At 33.6% G+C, this 19,405-nt stretch overlaps 1 protein-coding gene and 4 non-coding genes across 5 annotated transcripts; 2 read left to right on the top strand and 3 right to left on the bottom strand.

The window, feature by feature from the left end:
• The first annotated feature begins 5,010 nt into the window (after window positions 1-5,010).
• TRNAL-CAA lies at window positions 5,011-5,094 on the top strand. Its single transcript has one exon. It is a non-coding gene; the product is annotated as a tRNA-Leu (tRNA).
• Window positions 5,095-7,618: 2,524 nt separating this feature from the next.
• On the top strand, window positions 7,619-8,360 carry LOC116133485 (thioredoxin-like 1-2, chloroplastic). The gene is given in 4 exon segments (XM_031419187.1): window positions 7,619-7,665; window positions 7,667-7,751; window positions 7,848-8,012; window positions 8,100-8,360. Coding segments are annotated over 4 exon segments (540 nt in total). The 5' UTR covers window positions 7,619-7,633; the 3' UTR covers window positions 8,358-8,360.
• Window positions 8,361-18,544: 10,184 nt separating this feature from the next.
• LOC116133589 lies at window positions 18,545-18,616 on the bottom strand. Its single transcript, XR_004128572.1, has one exon. It is a non-coding gene; the product is annotated as a small nucleolar RNA Z267 (small nucleolar RNA).
• A 386-nt stretch (window positions 18,617-19,002) lies between these two features.
• LOC116133599 lies at window positions 19,003-19,078 on the bottom strand. Its single transcript, XR_004128581.1, has one exon. It is a non-coding gene; the product is annotated as a small nucleolar RNA snoR122 (small nucleolar RNA).
• A 169-nt stretch (window positions 19,079-19,247) lies between these two features.
• On the bottom strand, window positions 19,248-19,332 carry LOC116133597. The gene has a single exon (XR_004128579.1). It is a non-coding gene; the product is annotated as a small nucleolar RNA R44/J54/Z268 family (small nucleolar RNA).
• Window positions 19,333-19,405: the final 73 nt, after the last annotated feature.

The following is a 19,405-nucleotide window of genomic DNA, read 5'->3' as shown; positions in this document are numbered from 1 at the left end:
CATAACGAAATTTAATTCTCAAATCCAATAAAAACATACTAAAAATTTACTCTTAATTTTTTTTATTAATTTCTGAAAGAGTTAAAGACATGTTCCCACCCAAAAAATAACCTATTGACAAATTCATACCCACTCACTTTTTAAATACCATTTCAGTATCCAAAACATAATTTTGTTAGTAATTTTTGTTGTTAGGAAGGGCAAAATAGTCAAAAGTTCATTATTAATGAGGGCAAAATGGTCGACAAACATTGGTTGCCAGAGAAGAAGAACAACACACGTTAGCAAGAGATGCGCATGTTAGCAACATCACAGTCGGCCGTTTTTGCCATTTTTCGACCAATCCTGACATTCAAAATCACTTTTGAGACCACCCACAAAATCCTCATTACCTCCTCTACAAAGCCCAAGCCTCTACTTACCATCATCACTCACCATTTCCCACCACCATTCGCACGGCCAACTTTACAAAACCCACCGCCTCCATTTCCAATCGATTTCTTTGCCACAAATTCCCCCAGACACCACCATCACACTCCCCACAACCCACTCTACAAAACCCTTACCTCCACCATCATCCCTTGCTCGCCAATTGCCGGTCGTGCACAGCGTGATCTTTCGACTTCCAAGCCGATTTTCGATTGTTTTCGGTGCCAAAAATCGTCCTTGCCACCACCAATCGATTCCTTGGATCTTCTTCTCCAAAAGCCCCAACATCCCATGTAAAACTCCTCTCTAGCCGGGTATTTCCTAAGTATCCCTTGGCCATTGAGAACCTAGAAAATGCACGCCTAGGAAAGAATTTTATTTTAAAATCCCATTTAAAGAATAAACCTGTAGTTTAAAAAACATTTTATTTTATTTTATTTCTAAACTATGATAAGTTCATTGTACAAGTCAAATAATATAGTTTCCTTTCTTGGAGTAAATTATAAAATCCATAGTAATAATTACTAGAAATATACGCACTTTTACAAATTTTACTAGCAATTTGATTTCCTTTATTAACACAAACGTATTTACTCCATTATAAAACTTGGACATATTTACTACATTATGAAATATGAACATAATTACTACTCTAAATACTAGTAGAACCATTCAATTGTCATCATTAAAACATCCCTCATGCTCATAGCGTCCCTCGGAATCCTCTCCCAGCTTCATGCCTTAATCATTACCTGCAAAACATTTTAAAACATTTCGTGCGGTGAGCGCTAATCGCTCAGTAAGGGAATATTGCCATTTATAAACTATTAAGGTTCATTATACAAGTATATTACTCAGGACCTTACTTATCTACAAGACATGACCTTCATTCATTGACATTAACAAGTTCATAATACATGTCATACACTTTGGACTTTTTTCATAAACATAAGTCATAACATAACCATACATACTATACCATAAAACATATATGACTTATGCAATATTCATAAACATGGCATGCTTATTTCTTTTGTCTTTGTACTTGATGTTTTCATTAGTCTTTATTATCCGATCGAATTCATTTGAACCATTACCTTGTTCTTGGTCGTCACCTCAAAGGACTCATGGTTTCCACAAAGATTTCATTCCTCTGATCTTGGTTTATACCTCAAGAGACTCATGGAATCAATTCTTTAACATTTCATAAATTCGTTCATAAGTCAACTAAATAAACTATATGCATTACCATTATGAATGCAAACATATGAGATAACATCTCCCATGCTCAATCATACTATTCATTCATTTAACATGTAACCTTGGCCAATTGCACAACTCATCAATCAATTTAGCAAAACTCCATGACATAAATATTCTCCTATTAAATTCATTAACTTAAGTCATTCAATTTCTCATACAACACAAGAATTTCAACAGTAAGATTATTCACTAGATTATAAGAATTTATAAAAAAAAGATGGGAATTTCTATTAAAGAGGTGGATGCCATACAGTTTGTCACTTTTCAAGCAATGTTTTCCTTATCTTACAATTCGAATTGATTTTTGCCTAAAACATAAAAGTTTTAGGTCTATTTCTTAAATTTTTAATACTTCAAGAATCAGATCAATCAGACTTTTTTCACTTCAGTTATGACCAATTCAATGAAGCACGTACAATATTAGTCTTAAAAAGCCAAATCCGAATTCTATTCATTTTTAACCATGCCACATTCATTTGTACATTCATAGTATTTTCCATGTCATTCTAAGTATAAAAGGCCATAAAAACCTCCTTTTTACAGAACCAAAAAGTGCCAAAACATCGTCCAACTACAAATCTCTTAATTGGCATAATCATCCTCTATATGCACACATACACCAATCAACACACCCATTTACACAATCCATAACCAAAACATAGCATCACACTCAAATTAACATAAATAGATGTAAGTTTCATAAACCCTAGGTGTTATCAATGTAGTCATAAGGGAGGTTTTTTCCTTACCTTAGTATTCAAAGCACAAAGACACTCCTCTTTAGCTCCAAAGGTTCACCATTTCTACCTTACACACATAACCACTTATAAATTTCTCTTTTAACTGAAAATCAGAACAACTAGGGTTTTGAAACTCACCTTAAACCCTGAAATTGAATTTCTTTAAGTGTGGATGGTGATCTCCTTTGAAATTAAACTTGAAATCCTATGAAAATTTTGAGAGAGATAGCTTGAATTTAAGCCTTTAATAGAGGAGAATGAGACTTGAAGAAGAGAGTTTGATGTTCTAAGAGTGTTGGCCGACTTAACCAAGGAAATATCTTATAAATATTTCATTTTTTTAATTCCCAAATGGGATTGGCCATCAAAAGTTAGAGATATGGGTCATTTGGTATAAATTTTGCATATAAGGGCATTTTGGTCATTTCGCCATTTGACTTCTTTTAAACACTTAGTAATTAAGCAATCCTATTAGGTAAATGACTAATTTACCCTTGGTGCACTTTTATGGATCCTTAATTCATATGGATTTGTATGAAAAGACCATTATACCCTTGGTTACCGTTTACGCCATTTAACCATATCAATAAACTTTACGACAATTCTACCCTCATTTCTCTTCAATGACATCACCCCTTACACTTTATAATGGCCACATCTCGAAATGCATGCAAATTGACCATTTTACCCTTCTATTCAAAAAAGGAAAATTACTTGAAAAGGTAAATTTCATACCTTAGGGCATCAGAATAATAACGTGGGGTTTACAATCATCCCCCCTTATAAGAATTTCGTCCTCGAAATTCAGTTGAAGAGGTCTGGATATCTTTCCTTCATATCTTGCTCAACCTCCCATGTCGCTTCTTCTACATTATGATTCCTCCACAATATTTTAACAAGCAGTACTTTCTTATTTCGAAGCTCTTTTATTCTTCTATCCAGAATCTGAATTGGACATTCTTCATAAATTAGTTCATCTTTTAACTCCACTTCATTTGCTTGTAGTATATGTGAAGGATCACTAACATACTTTCGCAACAGGGAAACATGGAAAACATTATGGATCCTATCCATACTGGCTAGTAAGGCAAGTCTGTAAGCTACTTTGCCCACTTTCTCTAATACCTCATATGGACCAATATATTTAGGGGCAAGCCTCCATTTTCTTCCAAACCTCATCACCCTCTTATAAGGAGAGATTTTCACAAACACTTTTTCTCCTACTTGGAATTCTATATCCTTTCTTTTCAGGTATGCATAGCTCTTCTGTCTGTCTTGGGCCTGCTTCATTCTCTCTCGGATTAACTTTACATCTTCTATCATTTTTTGTGTCATTTCTGGACCAAGAGCTTGAGCTAATGCATTCTTTTCTCTTATTTCGTCCCAATGTAACGGAGATCTACATTTCCTTCCATACAAGGCTTCATATGGTGCCATTTTAATGGTTGCTTGATAACTATTGTTATAAGCAAATTCAACTAGAGGGAGAATGTCACACCAATTCAACTTTTGATCTATACATCATGCCTGTAACATATCCTCCAATATTTGATTCGTTCTTTCTGTCTGTCCATCCGTCTGAGGATGATAGGCTGTGTTGAAATTAAGCCTAGTACCCAATGCCTTCTGCATGCTAATCTAGAATACTGACATAAATTTTACATCCCTGTCTGAGACAATACTACTAGGTACTCCATGTAATCTTACTATTTCTTTGACATATAATCGGCCCAACTGATCAGAGGAGATCTTGTCTGTAACTGGAATGAAATGAATAGATTTAGTCAATCTATCTACAATCACCCAAATGGTATTATAACCCCTTTGCACTCTAGGAAGACCTAAAATGAAATCCACATAAATATCTTCCCATTTCCACTAAGGAATACTAAGGGGCTGCAACAATCATGAAGGGCGCTGATGTTCTGCTTTAACCTGCTGGCACACCAAGCATCTGGTAACATACTCAGTTACATCTTTCTTTAACCCTGGCCACCAATAGCTCTTCCTCAAATCCTGCTACATCTTTACACTCCTTGGATGAGCAGTGTAGAGAGTACTATGTGCTTCCTCTAAAATCTTCTTTCTCAATTCAATATCCTGAAGAACATACACTTTATCTCTAAATTTCAGGATTCCATTCACCCATTTGAATTCTGATTCTTTGCCATCTTTCAACTGTTGCTCAATTCCTTTACTAAACCCATCATCTGCTAAAAAGAGGGCTTTTTCGTAAATCACTATATTTTCCACCCAAATCAGAGGGAAACATATTATTTGGGTAGTAAGAGGGTGTTTTAAAAGTTTGAGGGTGGAAAAGTGTCAATGAAACTTTTTTTGGGTGGGAACATGTCGTCAACTCTTTATGAAATGCTCAACTCATTTTAGCAAACTGTCTTCCATCAACAAGAAAACATCCCCACAAAACACATCAATACTCATCCATCATATGTAGCATCCACAAATTATAAATAAATAAAAAATGAAAACTAACCAGCTGTTTTTTATTACTTCACGGAAATTACGTGGGTGATGAGTTATTGTTAATTAATAAAACAATAAAAAATTTCCAGATGATGTCAGGATGGCCGAGTGGTCTAAGGCGCCAGACTCAAGTTCTGGTCTTCGAAAGAGGGCGTGGGTTCAAATCCCACTTCTGACAGTTAAACATTTTCAATTTTAAATGTTAAAATTATGGTTGGTCCTTTTATTTTGCAATTTGCATTTGCCTTCTAGGGGGATTGGGGAACTTCTAGCAGTGATTAATGTCATCCAAAAAAGATTATTCTTGTAATTAGTTGCATCTATAGCCTATAAGATTGAGTGTGATTATTTTTCGGTTGCAACAAGCACAAGCTTTTGGACTCTAATTTAAAGCCTCCAAAAGCCTCACTGCTCAATTTGAAACCCATGGATTAATTGCATGGTCAATCTCATGAAAACGAAAGTTGATATTATGGATAAACTACAATGTTTGATCCATTTCTGATCTATTATGGATAAGATGTAATGGACAAGAAAGAGTTTATTATTTAAGCTATCCAAATGTGCTTTTAAAGTATACATTAAACTCTATCTCAAATTCTTGGATTCTTTCTACATGTTATCCATCCTTCATTTCCTTTGCTTTTTTATTTAGCAATTTTAAGTACACAAAACCTTCGGAGCTGCAGCCTTGTGGACTATTTCTGCACCACTTTTAATCCTCCACTCAAATATCCAATCCAATCTTTTGATTCTTTTCAGTATTTTATATAAGGCCGAGGCCATTGCCCATACTGCTCCGCATCTTTCTCTCAAAATTTTACTTAGAGATGTGCCCTTCCTCAAATGATTCACAATTCACAGGCTTCTATTTGATTCTGGTTGGTGCCCCAGACCCACATTGGGGCACTCATTTATTACATGTTCAACTTGCAATATTGAATATTAAACTCATCAAGTTATATTGTGACAATTCAAAGTGCCCTTCACCTGTATATGTTATGAGCTCACATTTTAGGAGTCAATTTGATTGAGAAATACAAACTTTTTCATCATTTGGATTATAACAAGATTTGTTGTGATTTCTAAATATTAAAATTCCATCGACTAGTGGTTCCAGATTGAGACAAATGTGGCATGGCTGAATCCTGAATGTGTAAATCACTCTGGAAATGAAATATCCAAAATCCATGGACTTGTTCTGGAAGATACCTCTGCCCTTGGTTTTATCAAACCAAGTTCCAATACAATGGATTCCCTCCCTCTCTGTGGGTCACCGAAACCTCCAAATCCTGTGGGCAATACTTATATCCAATCTCATCCCATTAAAATAAAAGGAACGAAAAATTGAGATTGAGACGGAGACTGAGTGAACTTTATCTAGCATGAACTGGCATCATCCTCCGACAAATATCTGACTGTAAATTACCACCAAACAGTTAACATTTCAGTTAATCCGATTGCGAACAAAAAGAAAAGTTGTGGATAAGTAATTAAAATAGACTTTGTTTTTTTTGCACTAAAAATAGTAAAACGGGTTCATGTCGTGTCATGAAATGAAGGTTATAAACGTGTACTGTGAAACGAAAAGCATGGCCATGTACTTGGGAAGTGAGGCCTGAACCACTAAGTAAACAGAAAACAAGAGGAATTGTTGTATGGTATACTGTTTTCTCTCTATAGTAAATTCAACCTTATCCACGTTTTTCTGAAAAGCCATAAAACACATCTAATTACCCTAACTTTAGGCGTTTTAGGGGACAACATGGTAATATGACAAAACTATTTACCGGAAATAAAGAAAATCTTTTAAATATGCCCAACTCACTTCCTATAACAAGCCCTAATTATCCTCAACCAGTCAACTTGCACATCAGACACCGATTCCATTATCCAAATCGTGATAAATAAAGAAATTTACTATAAATGAAATATAATTTTGGTAATGTTTAAATCCAAATCAATTTGACCCCCCTTACCTCCTTCCTATATTATACCCGCAACCAACCTGTTTAATTCTTCTTCTTCTTCTTCTTCTTTCATGCTTTTGCCAGAGCAAATAAAACAAACTCTCACATTTCCTCTATTAAACTACTGTGTTCTAGTAAAAAGATCACATCTTTTTGTGAAAATCTTGCACCTGATTGGAAAAAAGAAAGTGGGTCTGGGTTTTTTATTTCTTGTTTCCAAAGGGTTTTTTTGAGTTTCTTTTCCTTGTTCCCAATCTTCAAATGCCGACAGTTTGTATTCGAGATATTGGCTTTAGATCCAAAAATGAATTGGGTTTTTGTGGGTTCTGCTTGTTTAATGCTGTAAGCTTGAGAGAAAAAAAAGCCTTTATTTACTTATAAAAATGTCCTGTTCATTGAAGTGGTTTCTACGTTTCTGGGTCCAATGAGACTCTTATTATTCCAGGCTCTAAAACCAAAGGGATGTTGGCTTTTTTCAAACCAGAAATTTTTCAGTTTAAGTATTGATTTCAATGGCCAACCGTTAGTTGTCTCGGATCAGAAACGTTTAGAGCTTGGAACATCAAAGCAACAACAAATTCGCTGTTCATGTATGTATTCTTGCTACATTTTTGCTTCTGAAAGAACTTTTTTTTTTTTTTTTTTAATAAATTTTGTATTGAATCTTATGTCCAATCTGGTTTCAGGCACGAGCACAGTCTGTGTTAGTAGATCTCTTAGATGGTGGGAGAAGACCCTTAAACCAACATGATAGAGATCCATTCAGCTCAAGACTTGTTGATTCTTTGCTCATGCTGGTGATAGACTGTTGTTAGTTGACTTCTATTCTCCTGGCTGTGGTGGTTGCAAGGCTCTACATCCCAAGGTATAAATTCTTCAATTTCTGGGATATTGAATCAATCCATTATATATATATATTATTTTTTTTCTTAATGCTAATTGTTTCTATGTTTTTAACCAGATCTGTCAGCTGGCTGAACTGCATCCAGATGCAGTTTTTCTAAAAGTGAACTATGAAGAACTCAGAACTATGTGTCAAAGTCTCCACATTCATGTCCTTCCATTCTTTAGATTCTATAGAGGAGCTGATGGACATCTGTGTAGCTTTAGCTGCACAAATGCAACTGTGAGTATTTCATTAATCAATTTTGTTCCTTAATCATCTTGACAACAATGAATCAATAGTTCTAAACAAAAATTTCTCCTATTGCAGATAAAAAAATTCAAAGATGCAATGGCCAAGCATGGTGGGGCTGAGACATGTAGTATTGGAGCGGCAAAGGGATTAAACGAGTCAGAGATACTAAAACTAGCATCAATTGGGGAGTTATCCATAAACTTACCATTACCATCCACCGAGGAAGAAAGAGTGGATGATTTGGTTGCAGGAAGTATGGATTTATGTGGGGTTTTGAGCAAAGCAGATAATAAGATGGAAATGGAACTTGAAGCAAAAGGTGCTTTAGTCTAGCATTTAAAGTGTGGTGATATTATGGTATTTTTTTATTTTTTATTTTTGGGTTATTGATAATATGTGTATGATTGTATTTTCCCTAACCAGGGCTCAAAAGTATATTTTTTTTTGTTATTCATTGAGCCGTGCCAAATTTCATTGATTGGTTTTTGGATTGGATATTGTAATCTTATTCAAGAATTCACAAGGTAAAGAGTATGTTATCTTTGAACAGTAGCTTGCAAATTGCAGTTAAATAGCATATTTTCTGTGTTTTTTACCACAAAGTCCATTCTTGGATTGCTCTGTGTCCCAGTGATTATCATATGCCGGGATTTGGATGAGTTGAAGAGATTGAAAGTTGGGATATTTTGGAATCAAAGTGAATGAAGCCAACAAACGTTGAGGTCATTGAGAATGGTGCAAAGACTGACTTTTAGCTGGGTCCTGTTTAATTATTGCCATAATTTAGGGTTGATAAAATTATTGGCCGCTCCTTATAGCTCAGGAAATGTTGGATTACCTTAAAAATTATTGAGAATCTTTAGAAAAATATATTTGGTTAATTGGTGGGTATGTTATATTAATATGTTTGGTTGGGAAGAATAAATTAATGGGTATGTTATTTAAATTAGTGAACTGTCTTCTAATTAAATATTATTATTATATTATTTTTAATATTAATTGTTATTTGGATTATTATAACCCCCCTGCATTTAAAAATTTAGCAAAAACAACCTTATAATAAAAGTTTGAAAAATTAACAAAGCACCTCCACCAACCCAGTCACTATCGGCCGTCGGCAACCATCGCAGGCCGTCGGTAGCCGGCAACCTAATGGTGCACAGAAGGCAGGAAATGGCCTCTGTGTGCCGTATGGCCATTTCCAGCCAGAGATCTGGCCGGAAATGGCCAAACATGACAGATCTGGCCGTCAACGGCCAAATCGATGGCCATTGACGGCTAGATCGACGGATCTAGCCTTTGACAGCCAGATTAGATTTGGCCGAAAATGGCCATATGGACGCATGACGACAATTTTTAGCTTTCTGTGCGTCGTTCCGACGGCAGCGGTGGTGGTTGCTGGCGGCAGGTGGATGGGGGTGGTGGCTTGGGTGGACTGCAATTTGTTTTGAATTCAGGGGTAATTTTGTCCAAAAAGTTAATTAATTGGGGTGAAATAGTAAAAGTCATATTCATATAAATAAATTCAAAAATCAGAGCATTATTGTCCTAAAATTTTATTAATAAGGGATATAATTGTAACAAAAAAAGATAACCTTAGTAATCTTAGAATACCTAAGAAAATAGAGGTAATCAGATTACCTCCAATATTACTAATAGTAACCACTATTGTAGTATTTGAAGATTACCGGTATCTTATATTATTTGACAACCAAATATGATAATCAAGATATAAGATGACTTAACTTCAATAATCTCCAATAATCCTCAATTAGACGCCCCTTTGTGTTTTATTCACATAACAATTGATCAATCACCTTATACAATAATAATAATAATAATAATAATGTTTGGTTTATTATTTTGGATAAGATTTTTGGAATAATATTGGATAGTTAAGTAGAGTTATGATTACGAGAATATGATTTGAAAATATGTGTTTGATAGAGTATTTTTACCTTGATATTTGTGTTGAATATTTGATTGATATATTTTTTTATAAATGATTTATTAATATAATATTTTGGTGGATTTTATTAAAATAATATATTATTAGTAGAGTATTTTGACCTTGATATTTGTGTTGAATATTTGATTGATATATTTTTTTATAAATGATTTATTAATATAATATTTTGGTGGATTTTGTTGAAATAATGTATTATTATATATATAACTTATCAATTTAGGACAGATCTGGTGGTGTGGGGTGGTTCACGGTGGTGGGTGGGTTTCGCAAAAAAATTGTCGTCGGACAGATTTGGTGATGTGGGGTGGTTGACGGTGAATGTGCGACAAATCTCGTTGGGTGTGGGTGTGGTGGTGGTTCACGGTGAAGTGCGACAGATCTGATGGTGTGGGGTGGTTCACGATGATGGTGGTTGACGGTGTGAAGAAATTGAGAAAATAAAGTTGATGCGTTTATGTTTGGTATTTGCAGGTGGAGAAGAAGTTGATGGAAGAAGAAGAAGTTTGTAACGTGGTGAAGCACTGATGTGTAAGAAGATGAGAAAATGAAATAAAAATGAGAAAGAGAAAAAAAAGCTGCAAAGAAGAAGTTGGATGGAAGAAGAAGTTTGTAAACGTGGTGAGTGCAGTGAAGAAGATGAGAAATGAAACAAAAATGAGAAAGAAAAAAAAAGCTGCAAAAGTCTTAACGGTCAAAAACGTCAGGATCAGTTTTTCAGAATTCAATTGTGTGAATAATAAGCCAAACACTATTTAAATAATCGGATCCGAATATGAAAATAATATTAGCCAAACGCGCCCAATTGTATATATAAATGGCGAAAGTGGGATCCAGAAGGGAGCATTATGCGGTGGTAGTGACGAGGATGACTCAGAATCTTAGTCAGATGGACCCTATTCTAATTTAAATTATATCAAATTTAACGGATAAAGCTATGCTACTTCACCTGAAATTAAATTTATATATGGATATGTTTCGTGTAGAATGTAAATTTCAGATTGATCAGCCTTTATTCAAAGGGTTGTGGGTTTATTGATAACTAAATTAAAAAGAAACAGATTTGGTAGGGTTTATGAAAAGAATGAAACTTCCTTACTTGTCTGCTATATGCATAATTCCATTTGAGCTTTATGGCCCTATTCAGTTAAATTGTGATTATTAATGGTGTAAGGTGAAAAAGATTTACCATCTCTTTCTCCCAAACTTAATTTGAACAAGATAGAGTTAAATAATTTAGTCCTTATGGTTTTGGTAAATTAATGTGTGTCATAATTGACTAAAATATAATTAAAAATACCAAAGAATACTTCAACTACCCACAACCGCCTCCTCAATCTTAAATCACTTGTACAAAACCTAAATAAAACCATAGTTAGTAAATACGGTACGGTAAAAAAACGGTACGGAATTTTACGGGAATGATACGCAAACGATGAAAATACGTTTATAAAAATTCGGCCTTAAAATTCGGATACGGGAAAAATACGATACGGGTATATACGGGTTTTACTACTGTATATCAATATACGTTTTGAAAATACGGTAATATTAATCCTGATTTTAGTATTTTTATGATCATTGAATTAATATTCTCATTTTTCGTTATAGGTGTATGATTTATATTTTTTTAATTATAATATTTTAGTTTTTATTACAAATATTATAGAAGTGATCAATTATTAAATAAAATAATAATTTATTTGTTTTTTAAGTTGAAGAAGAAAAGATAAGACAAACGTGTGTTTTTGTTGAAGAAAGTTGAAGAGGAGAGAGGTAGAGACGCCAAAAAAGAGAAGAAAGAGAAAGAGGGCACAAAAAAGAGAAAGAAAGAGAGGCGCCAAAAGAAAGAAAGGGGGCCAAAAAAGAAAGAGAAAGGAAGCGGCGCAGAAAGGGAAAAATGCCCCAAAAGAGACTGACATGGCGCTTAAAAGACTGAGCATAAACGACGTCGTTTTGATCAAATTTCACCTAAAACGACGTCGTTTTGGCTCAGTAAATAATAAATTTTATTTTTAAAAATACGGCCGAATTATACGGGAATTATACGCGAATTATACGGCTAAGGCATATAATTCGCGTATAATTCGGCTGTGCTTATAGAATACGGGAATTCACTTTTATACGCGAATTATGGGTTGGCTTTAATTCGCGTATAAAACGCGAATTTACTAACAGGAATAAAACTACCAATATCATCAACCACCAAATTTTCTCCATAAAGAACACAATGCGACTATCCAAAACCAATAGCCATCGATCAATCGGTGAATATAAGAGTTCATATTTAATAGAAATAGTGTTGTTAAGGTGTTCAAGATCATAAACATGTTGAGATTGAAGAATAATTCTCGAGTTTTATTTCGTTGTTATACCTCAGTCGGTGTTATGGGAATAGGATGAGATATTGTAAGATTTCGAAGTTGTAATAGCATTCCTTTGGTTAAGAAAAATATGGAAGATAGGTTCCTTGGTCTTGTTAATGAATAACCAAAAAAGAATTCAACCGTTGCAAATTTAGTCCGCAGCTAATAGGATTCTTAATTTTTCACGTTTTATTTTCTCTAATATTTCACAATTAATTCTCTTTCTCAGCATAAGTTTAGAAAACTGAAGCCTAAGGGTGTACAAAACCAGATATCCGATCCGGTTGGAGACTTTTTTGATCCGATCTAAATATTTGGATCATGATAAAACCTAATCCAAATTTGATCCGAATTTTAGAGGATTGATAAAGTGAAAAAGATATGCCAAGCTTTTGCACCCTCTCACATAAACATCCGTAAGACTTTGGAAGTTTACAACATGATGGACATGCCCTTTCCATACACTGCAATTCTGGTAACTCTTCCAACTCTACTTTGCTAAGCTTGGATGCAACTCATATTTCTTCCCCACCTGCATGCATCATCATGCATTTCAAGTCTTCACAATATGTAACCTAATGGTGTGTTTGGTTAGGGGTAATATGAGATTAATGAGGTAATGTCATCTTATATTACTTGGTAATTGATTACCACGTTTGGTTGTCAAGTATATAGATTTTGGTAATCTTCCAATACCATAGTAGTTACTGTTGGTGATATGGGGATAATCTGATTATCTTCATTTTCTTAGGTATTTAAATTACTTGGTAATCTTATTTTTATTACATTTTTAGCCTTTATTAATAATTTTAGGACAATTACCCTATTTTAAAAACATTTACAAAATACCAATTGACTATTTTAGCCTTAATACAGTTTTTAAGACATAAATATCCCTAAAATTTAAAAAAATTACCAATGGTGGTGGCCAGATCTGGAAACCATCGCCAGCGGCCTCCTGTGGAGATGGAATGGCTTATGGCTGACCTTATCTGGCCGTTCTAGCGCCAATAACGCTGTTTCTGCATTGATCTCTGATCCATGGTTGAAAACACTAAATGTGGTCGTGAAATGGCCACAGATCTGTCGTGAAAGGTCGGATATTTGGTCGTAAAACGGCCATTGTTTCACTGCTAGATCTCCACTGTCGTTGCTGCGGGTAGTGACTTGGGTGGGTGAATGTGTTTTTGTTAAGTTTTAAACTTTTTTGTTGCTGGGGTGTTTTAGCTAAATCTGAAATATAGGGGGTTAAAAAAAATTATTCAAAAAAATAATATTATGTTATAATATTTTAAAAGAGGGTAATTTTAATTTACATACACACCCCAATTTATTCCTCTCAACCAAACATATTAATATACATACCCACTAATTTATTTCAACCAACCAAACATTTCCCTAAACATTTATATTAACCATCTATCTTCTATTATACATTTCTAGTAATACAATATTCCTTAAACACACACATTTAAGAGTAATAGGTTAAACCATTAAACATAGGTCCCCTCTTGCTTCTTCAATGGTGAAACCAACGTTTAAACCCAGCCGGGTCCTGAGTTGACCAGTCCAATCAGTCTGACCGATAGGTTGGATCGGTGACATCATCCTATCAGAATGACAAAAAATCCTTTGTATATTTCGGGTGTACAATCATAAACCAAGGGTAATAAGGTAAAAATTGACGTTTTCAAAGAAATAACCAAAATAAAAGTATGTTGTTTTAAAAAAAGTAATTGATCAGAAAATTTATCAATAGCGGTGATTGACATGCCATGTATTGAAGATATGGAGATAAGGTTATTTAATGTGGAACACCTTTTAGACTATATTAAAGGTTAAAATAGAAACAGGAAGTCATATTGTTTTTTAATTGAAAGTGAAAACAATCTGGTTTGCATGAGAAAATGATTTCTCGTAAAATTTTCAATGATCCAAGCAAGTATGTAAGGTCTATTTACTTGGCTGACATAATTTCAAAGCTTTTCTATTTCTTCAATTGTTGCATGTCTGGAAGTTTATGAAACAAATGAGATTTTGATTGAATTTTAACTGGTTTTTGAAAGAGAAGAAGGAAGAAGGTGAGATCTGCCTCTACTTCGAATTGAAGATCTATTGATTCATTTCTTTAGTGTTGTATGCCTGAAAGTTTATAGAGACAAATGAGATTTTGATTGGGATTTTAATTGGATTTTGATGATGAAGGAAGAAAGTGAGATCTAGCTCTACTTGACATTGAAGAAGGTGACATAATTTCAAGCTTTATTCTATTTCATGCTTTATTTTATTTCTTCAATTGTTGGCTTTGTTGGGGATTTAGGATTTGTGCTAAATCTTCTTTACAGCGAAGAATGAGGAAGATGCAGAATTGGAAATTGAAGGTGCACGAAGAAGAAGTGCGAAAAACTGAAAAAAAAAAAAAAAAAAAAAAAAAAAATCAATTTTTAGCTTTTAGGGGTTGAAAACCGGGATTTTGCCTTCATCCGGTTTTGCCCTGAAATCAGTTGGACTGGTGGTCAGCTACAATGACCTCGGTCCAACGCGGGTCGTATTGGGTGAATCATATTCCCATTTTTTATACTAGCCCAACTCGACTCGGTGACCGAGTCCTGGTCAAACCGATCAGTCATGTGGGGTTTTAAAAAATTGTATGAAACACTTTATATAAATCTAACCCCACTCCTATTCTAACCATCCTCCAAAGGAATTTCAAAATCCTCAAAAATAGTGACACATCAAAAACAGAATTTAATTTTATCTGTCTTCAAATAATCATGACTCAACTTAAGACTAGCGTAGACACCTCTTAGTGTACAATTAACAGACATAAATCCTCCAGTTTTGACTTTTTAGTTTTTTCACACGCAAGTTCCCATATTTTAATATCTTTCTTTCCTCTCATTACCTTCCGGTGGTTCAAGTGCTAAAGGCAAACCATCACATTCACAAGCAATTTGAGTAGCCAAAGTATTCAAGGTGAAGAGCCATCATCTATACCTACTTGCCATTTGAGTAAAGCCACTCTTTCGTGTTCCTCTAAAACATTTAGAGAATTAATGATTAATACTTCCTTCAGTGTATACGTTTTTGTTACGGGTTGTCAAAAGTATTTTGCAACCTTTGCTCAATGGAACACCTATTTTTCCTTGAAATTGAATTCTTCCCATATATCATCCAGGATTATAAGGTTATTATTAGACTTTGAAAATCTTGAAGACAATCTCTTAGCTCTTCCCTCTTCAGTTTCCTCCTTAAGTTCCAAGTTTAGGAAGTCAGCCAACTGACCTTGATATTTTTGAACTTTGGAGTTTGGGATACAGCAACCATCACAACCTCCTTAAGATCCTCTTTTTGTAACCTTTTTACTCACTGCTTTTGCTAAAGTTGTTTTACCCACACCGCCCATCCACACAATATAACCATATGGGTGTCATCATCTTTAAGTTTCTCTATATCTTATCAAAAGTTACCTTCTAACAGGGAAAATTCAAAATCTTCAAGTGCTAAAGGTTCACCTGATAGAGGTGCAAGATTGCCCACTCTACCAAATTGGCCTTTAACTCAATTGCCTTCAACAAAATGCTTGTCTTTGCTGCTTTCCTACCCAATTGATATCGAAAACCCTAGTTGACAACACCCATTAAGACAATTCCTATTAACTTCTATTTTTCCTTTCAACGTCTCAAGTTCTAATCAGACAACCAATCTTGTATAGTTGCCTTGATTTTTTCATCTTTTCTTTCTGCAGCTTTGATTTGTTCCTCCACATCACGTTGGTTCATTTCGTGTTTCGTTATGCTTTTGTAAATCTTCAACAATTTTGTTGAAATGAATAAGTAACAAGCTTGGTTTATGTCGACCCACTAAGTATATCATTTTCAAATTTCAATGACATTACAATGGTAACATAGCTGGAGTGTAAAATTGCCTTTACCGTTTTTTATCCAAAATAAATCTTACTTGTAAAGACAAATCTTCTGAAAGTTATAATATGCTTAAAATTGCCTTTGCCGTTTTTTATCCCAAAATAAATCTTACTTCGTAAATGACAAATCTCTGAAAAGTTATAATATGCTACTGCTTCTACTTTTACTTTAAATTTCTCTCCTCTTTCTCTTTAATTTCATTCTTTTCTTATCCCTAATTTTCATTGCTTCTACTCGCGAGCTCCATTAAAGACATTATAGTTTGTATTTACCTTATTAGTGCACTCCAATTATGACAAAAAAAAATACAATTTGTATTTTATCTGTATTAATGATGAAAGAGAGCCTCTAATTGATGGAGCTCGCGAGAAGGGAAACATAATTTCCTTCTTTTCTTAACCCTAACTTTCATTACTTATCCTTCTTGCGAGCTCCATTATAAAATACAGTTTGTATTTTACCTGTATTAGTGCACTCAAATTCACACTAAAAAGAAAATACAATTTGTATTTTACCTATATTAGTGATGAAACAGCCTCCAATTGAATGGAGTTGTGAGAAGGAAATTAAAGAGAAAGAAAGAACAGACAAAATTTAAAATAAAAGTAAAAACATATTATAACGTTTCAAAATATCTATTACCTATAAAACAAGATTTACTTCGGAATTAAAAAACAAAGACAATTAAAAAATGTGTTGATTAGTTTAAATAAATTAATAAATAATATAATTAGATGAATATGTTACATATATTACTAAATTATCCTTTTTTTTTAAATATTATATAATAGTATTTTTATTATTATTTTTTGAATAATTTTCTTAATCCTTTACTTTTCAGATTTAGCAAAAATCAAAATGTTTTTAACTTAACAAAAACACCCTACCCACCCAAGCCACTATCGACAACCAACCACCACCATCGACAGTTGCGAACAGCGCCACAGATTTGACCATGATGCCACAATGCCATAGATTTGGCTATCACCATTTCACGACCAAAGTATAGCCATGAAACAACCACAGTTCTGGCCTTAAAATGACCAAGTCTTTGGTCTGAAACGAACAAATCTACCCTTTTCGACCATGGATTTGTGATCCATAGCCAACTGTACGCAATATGGTAACTTTTGACATCCTCCGACACAGTCCATAGTGGTTGACACTGATGGCTAATTTTGGATACAATGGCATTTCTATAAATAATGACAATAACAAAGCATATCGTTCAAAAAATTTTAAGATGACAAAAAAAAAAGGTCTTCATTAATGAATTAGGTGTTTATAATGTTAACAATATGAGACTAATTTAACCAATACTCAACTACTTGAGAGCAAAATAGGAAACAAAGTAGATTACCTTTAGTAAGTTTTAAACAACCCTTAAGGTATTAATATTCCTAACAACTTACCCCCCAGTGCACATTATTGCCATAAAAGATTTGGAGAATAATTTTTACAATCATCATCTAATTATCCCAATTATCTAATATTAACCTCATCCAAACATGCAAGAATATCTATATTAACTAATTAGCCAAAGTTATGATTTGTAAAATCAATCTTTCAAAATAATTCAGTACACATCTATTTTTTTTTTGAACAATTTCAATACCTATGGTAGATATATTCCTAGTTCATGGAAATATCTTCAATAAGCTATTTTTTTTATTTAAAAATAAATACATCATACTTGCTACTACTAATCTTACACTTTTTTCTTTGTAACATTGAATAACATAATTGTGATTAGTAATTATGTGATTAGTGAACAGGTAAACCGTGTAACACAAAATCCAACAAAATCACACATGTCACACAAATTACAAACTAACATGTTAATAAGCCGCTCTTCAATATGAAGAAAATAAGTAGTATTTTAAAAGGTTTAATAATGATTTTTATTTTACATTTTTTTTTTATTTCATAGAACTCTCATCAATCAACCACTATAAATTTTACAATAGACAAATAAATTAGCTACTACAGGCCTTCATATACCATCTACAACTATTTTTTACACCCGGTGTTCATGGAGCCCTACTCCAGGTAAAGCTACAACATAAACACCATTCAAATCTCCGTTCTTGTGTAACAATCATCAGGCCTTTCTACCATTAAAACATAAGATTATGAAAATTTTGATCCATTTCATAACAAAACCATAAAACCAACAGGTCCAATAACCCCAAAACACAACAATGTATAACCCATGATTCTAAATATGAATGGTTTTCCAGAGAAATTGACAGAACAAGAGATAAAGAGCCTCAGATTTAAGTTTCTGTTCATGGCATAAGCTCATAGTATATTTAACACCATCATAGGCAAAACATCCAAGTGCTAACAAAATGACACATATGTTCAACAAATAAAATCTGTCAGGTCAAAAATAAAACAAAGTCGAGATTAGTTTCCCAATAGAGAAGCATTCAACTTCGGCAAGTAAAAAAATATCACAATTTACACCTAATTCTAATACTATTTATCAAAGAGCATGCTTTCCCCAACAAAAAATGAATTACACATTCAAGAAATAACTTCAAGTTTCTCATGAAGTAAACAATCATGTTATACTACAGCAAATGCTTCTATAAATATTAAACTGAATCACAAAATAGAAAGAATCTTTTTTAAAAAAAACATCACAAAGGGGCATTAAAAAATGATGCAGCAAAATTGCCAGCTTAAGTTTAAACAAAAAGCAAGTTTCCATGATATGCCTCAGAGGTAGTGACAATCAATTATCATCATAATTCTATCTGATAATACATGCATTTGGATGCATCATTGGCAAATCAGGATGTTTCGGAACACAAAAATGAAAAATATGTACTATTTTAACATTGCTAACCCACTTCCATATTAGAAGTGTGCACTGAAATAACCAAAACTATCATGACTCGATGAAATTTTAGCTTGATTGCAACTATGATTACCCATAAACTCCTAAGAAAGTAATATTTGTGCATCGGAGAGATTCCCATAGACAAATCATCATATTCCATTGGATTTCTGATGTCCCTGTCTGTTTTATCGTCACTTGCACAATATTGCCATAAAAATAGACAAAGACTAATAGTAGATCATGCAAAAGCAAAATTAAAAATCAAAAGTTGGCCT

The sequence above is a fragment of the Pistacia vera genome, unplaced genomic scaffold (assembly GCF_008641045.1).
Source record: "Pistacia vera cultivar Batoury unplaced genomic scaffold, PisVer_v2 Contig270, whole genome shotgun sequence".
Taxonomy (NCBI): Eukaryota; Viridiplantae; Streptophyta; class Magnoliopsida; order Sapindales; family Anacardiaceae; genus Pistacia; species Pistacia vera.
This window is presented reverse-complemented; position numbering and strand designations above follow the sequence as displayed.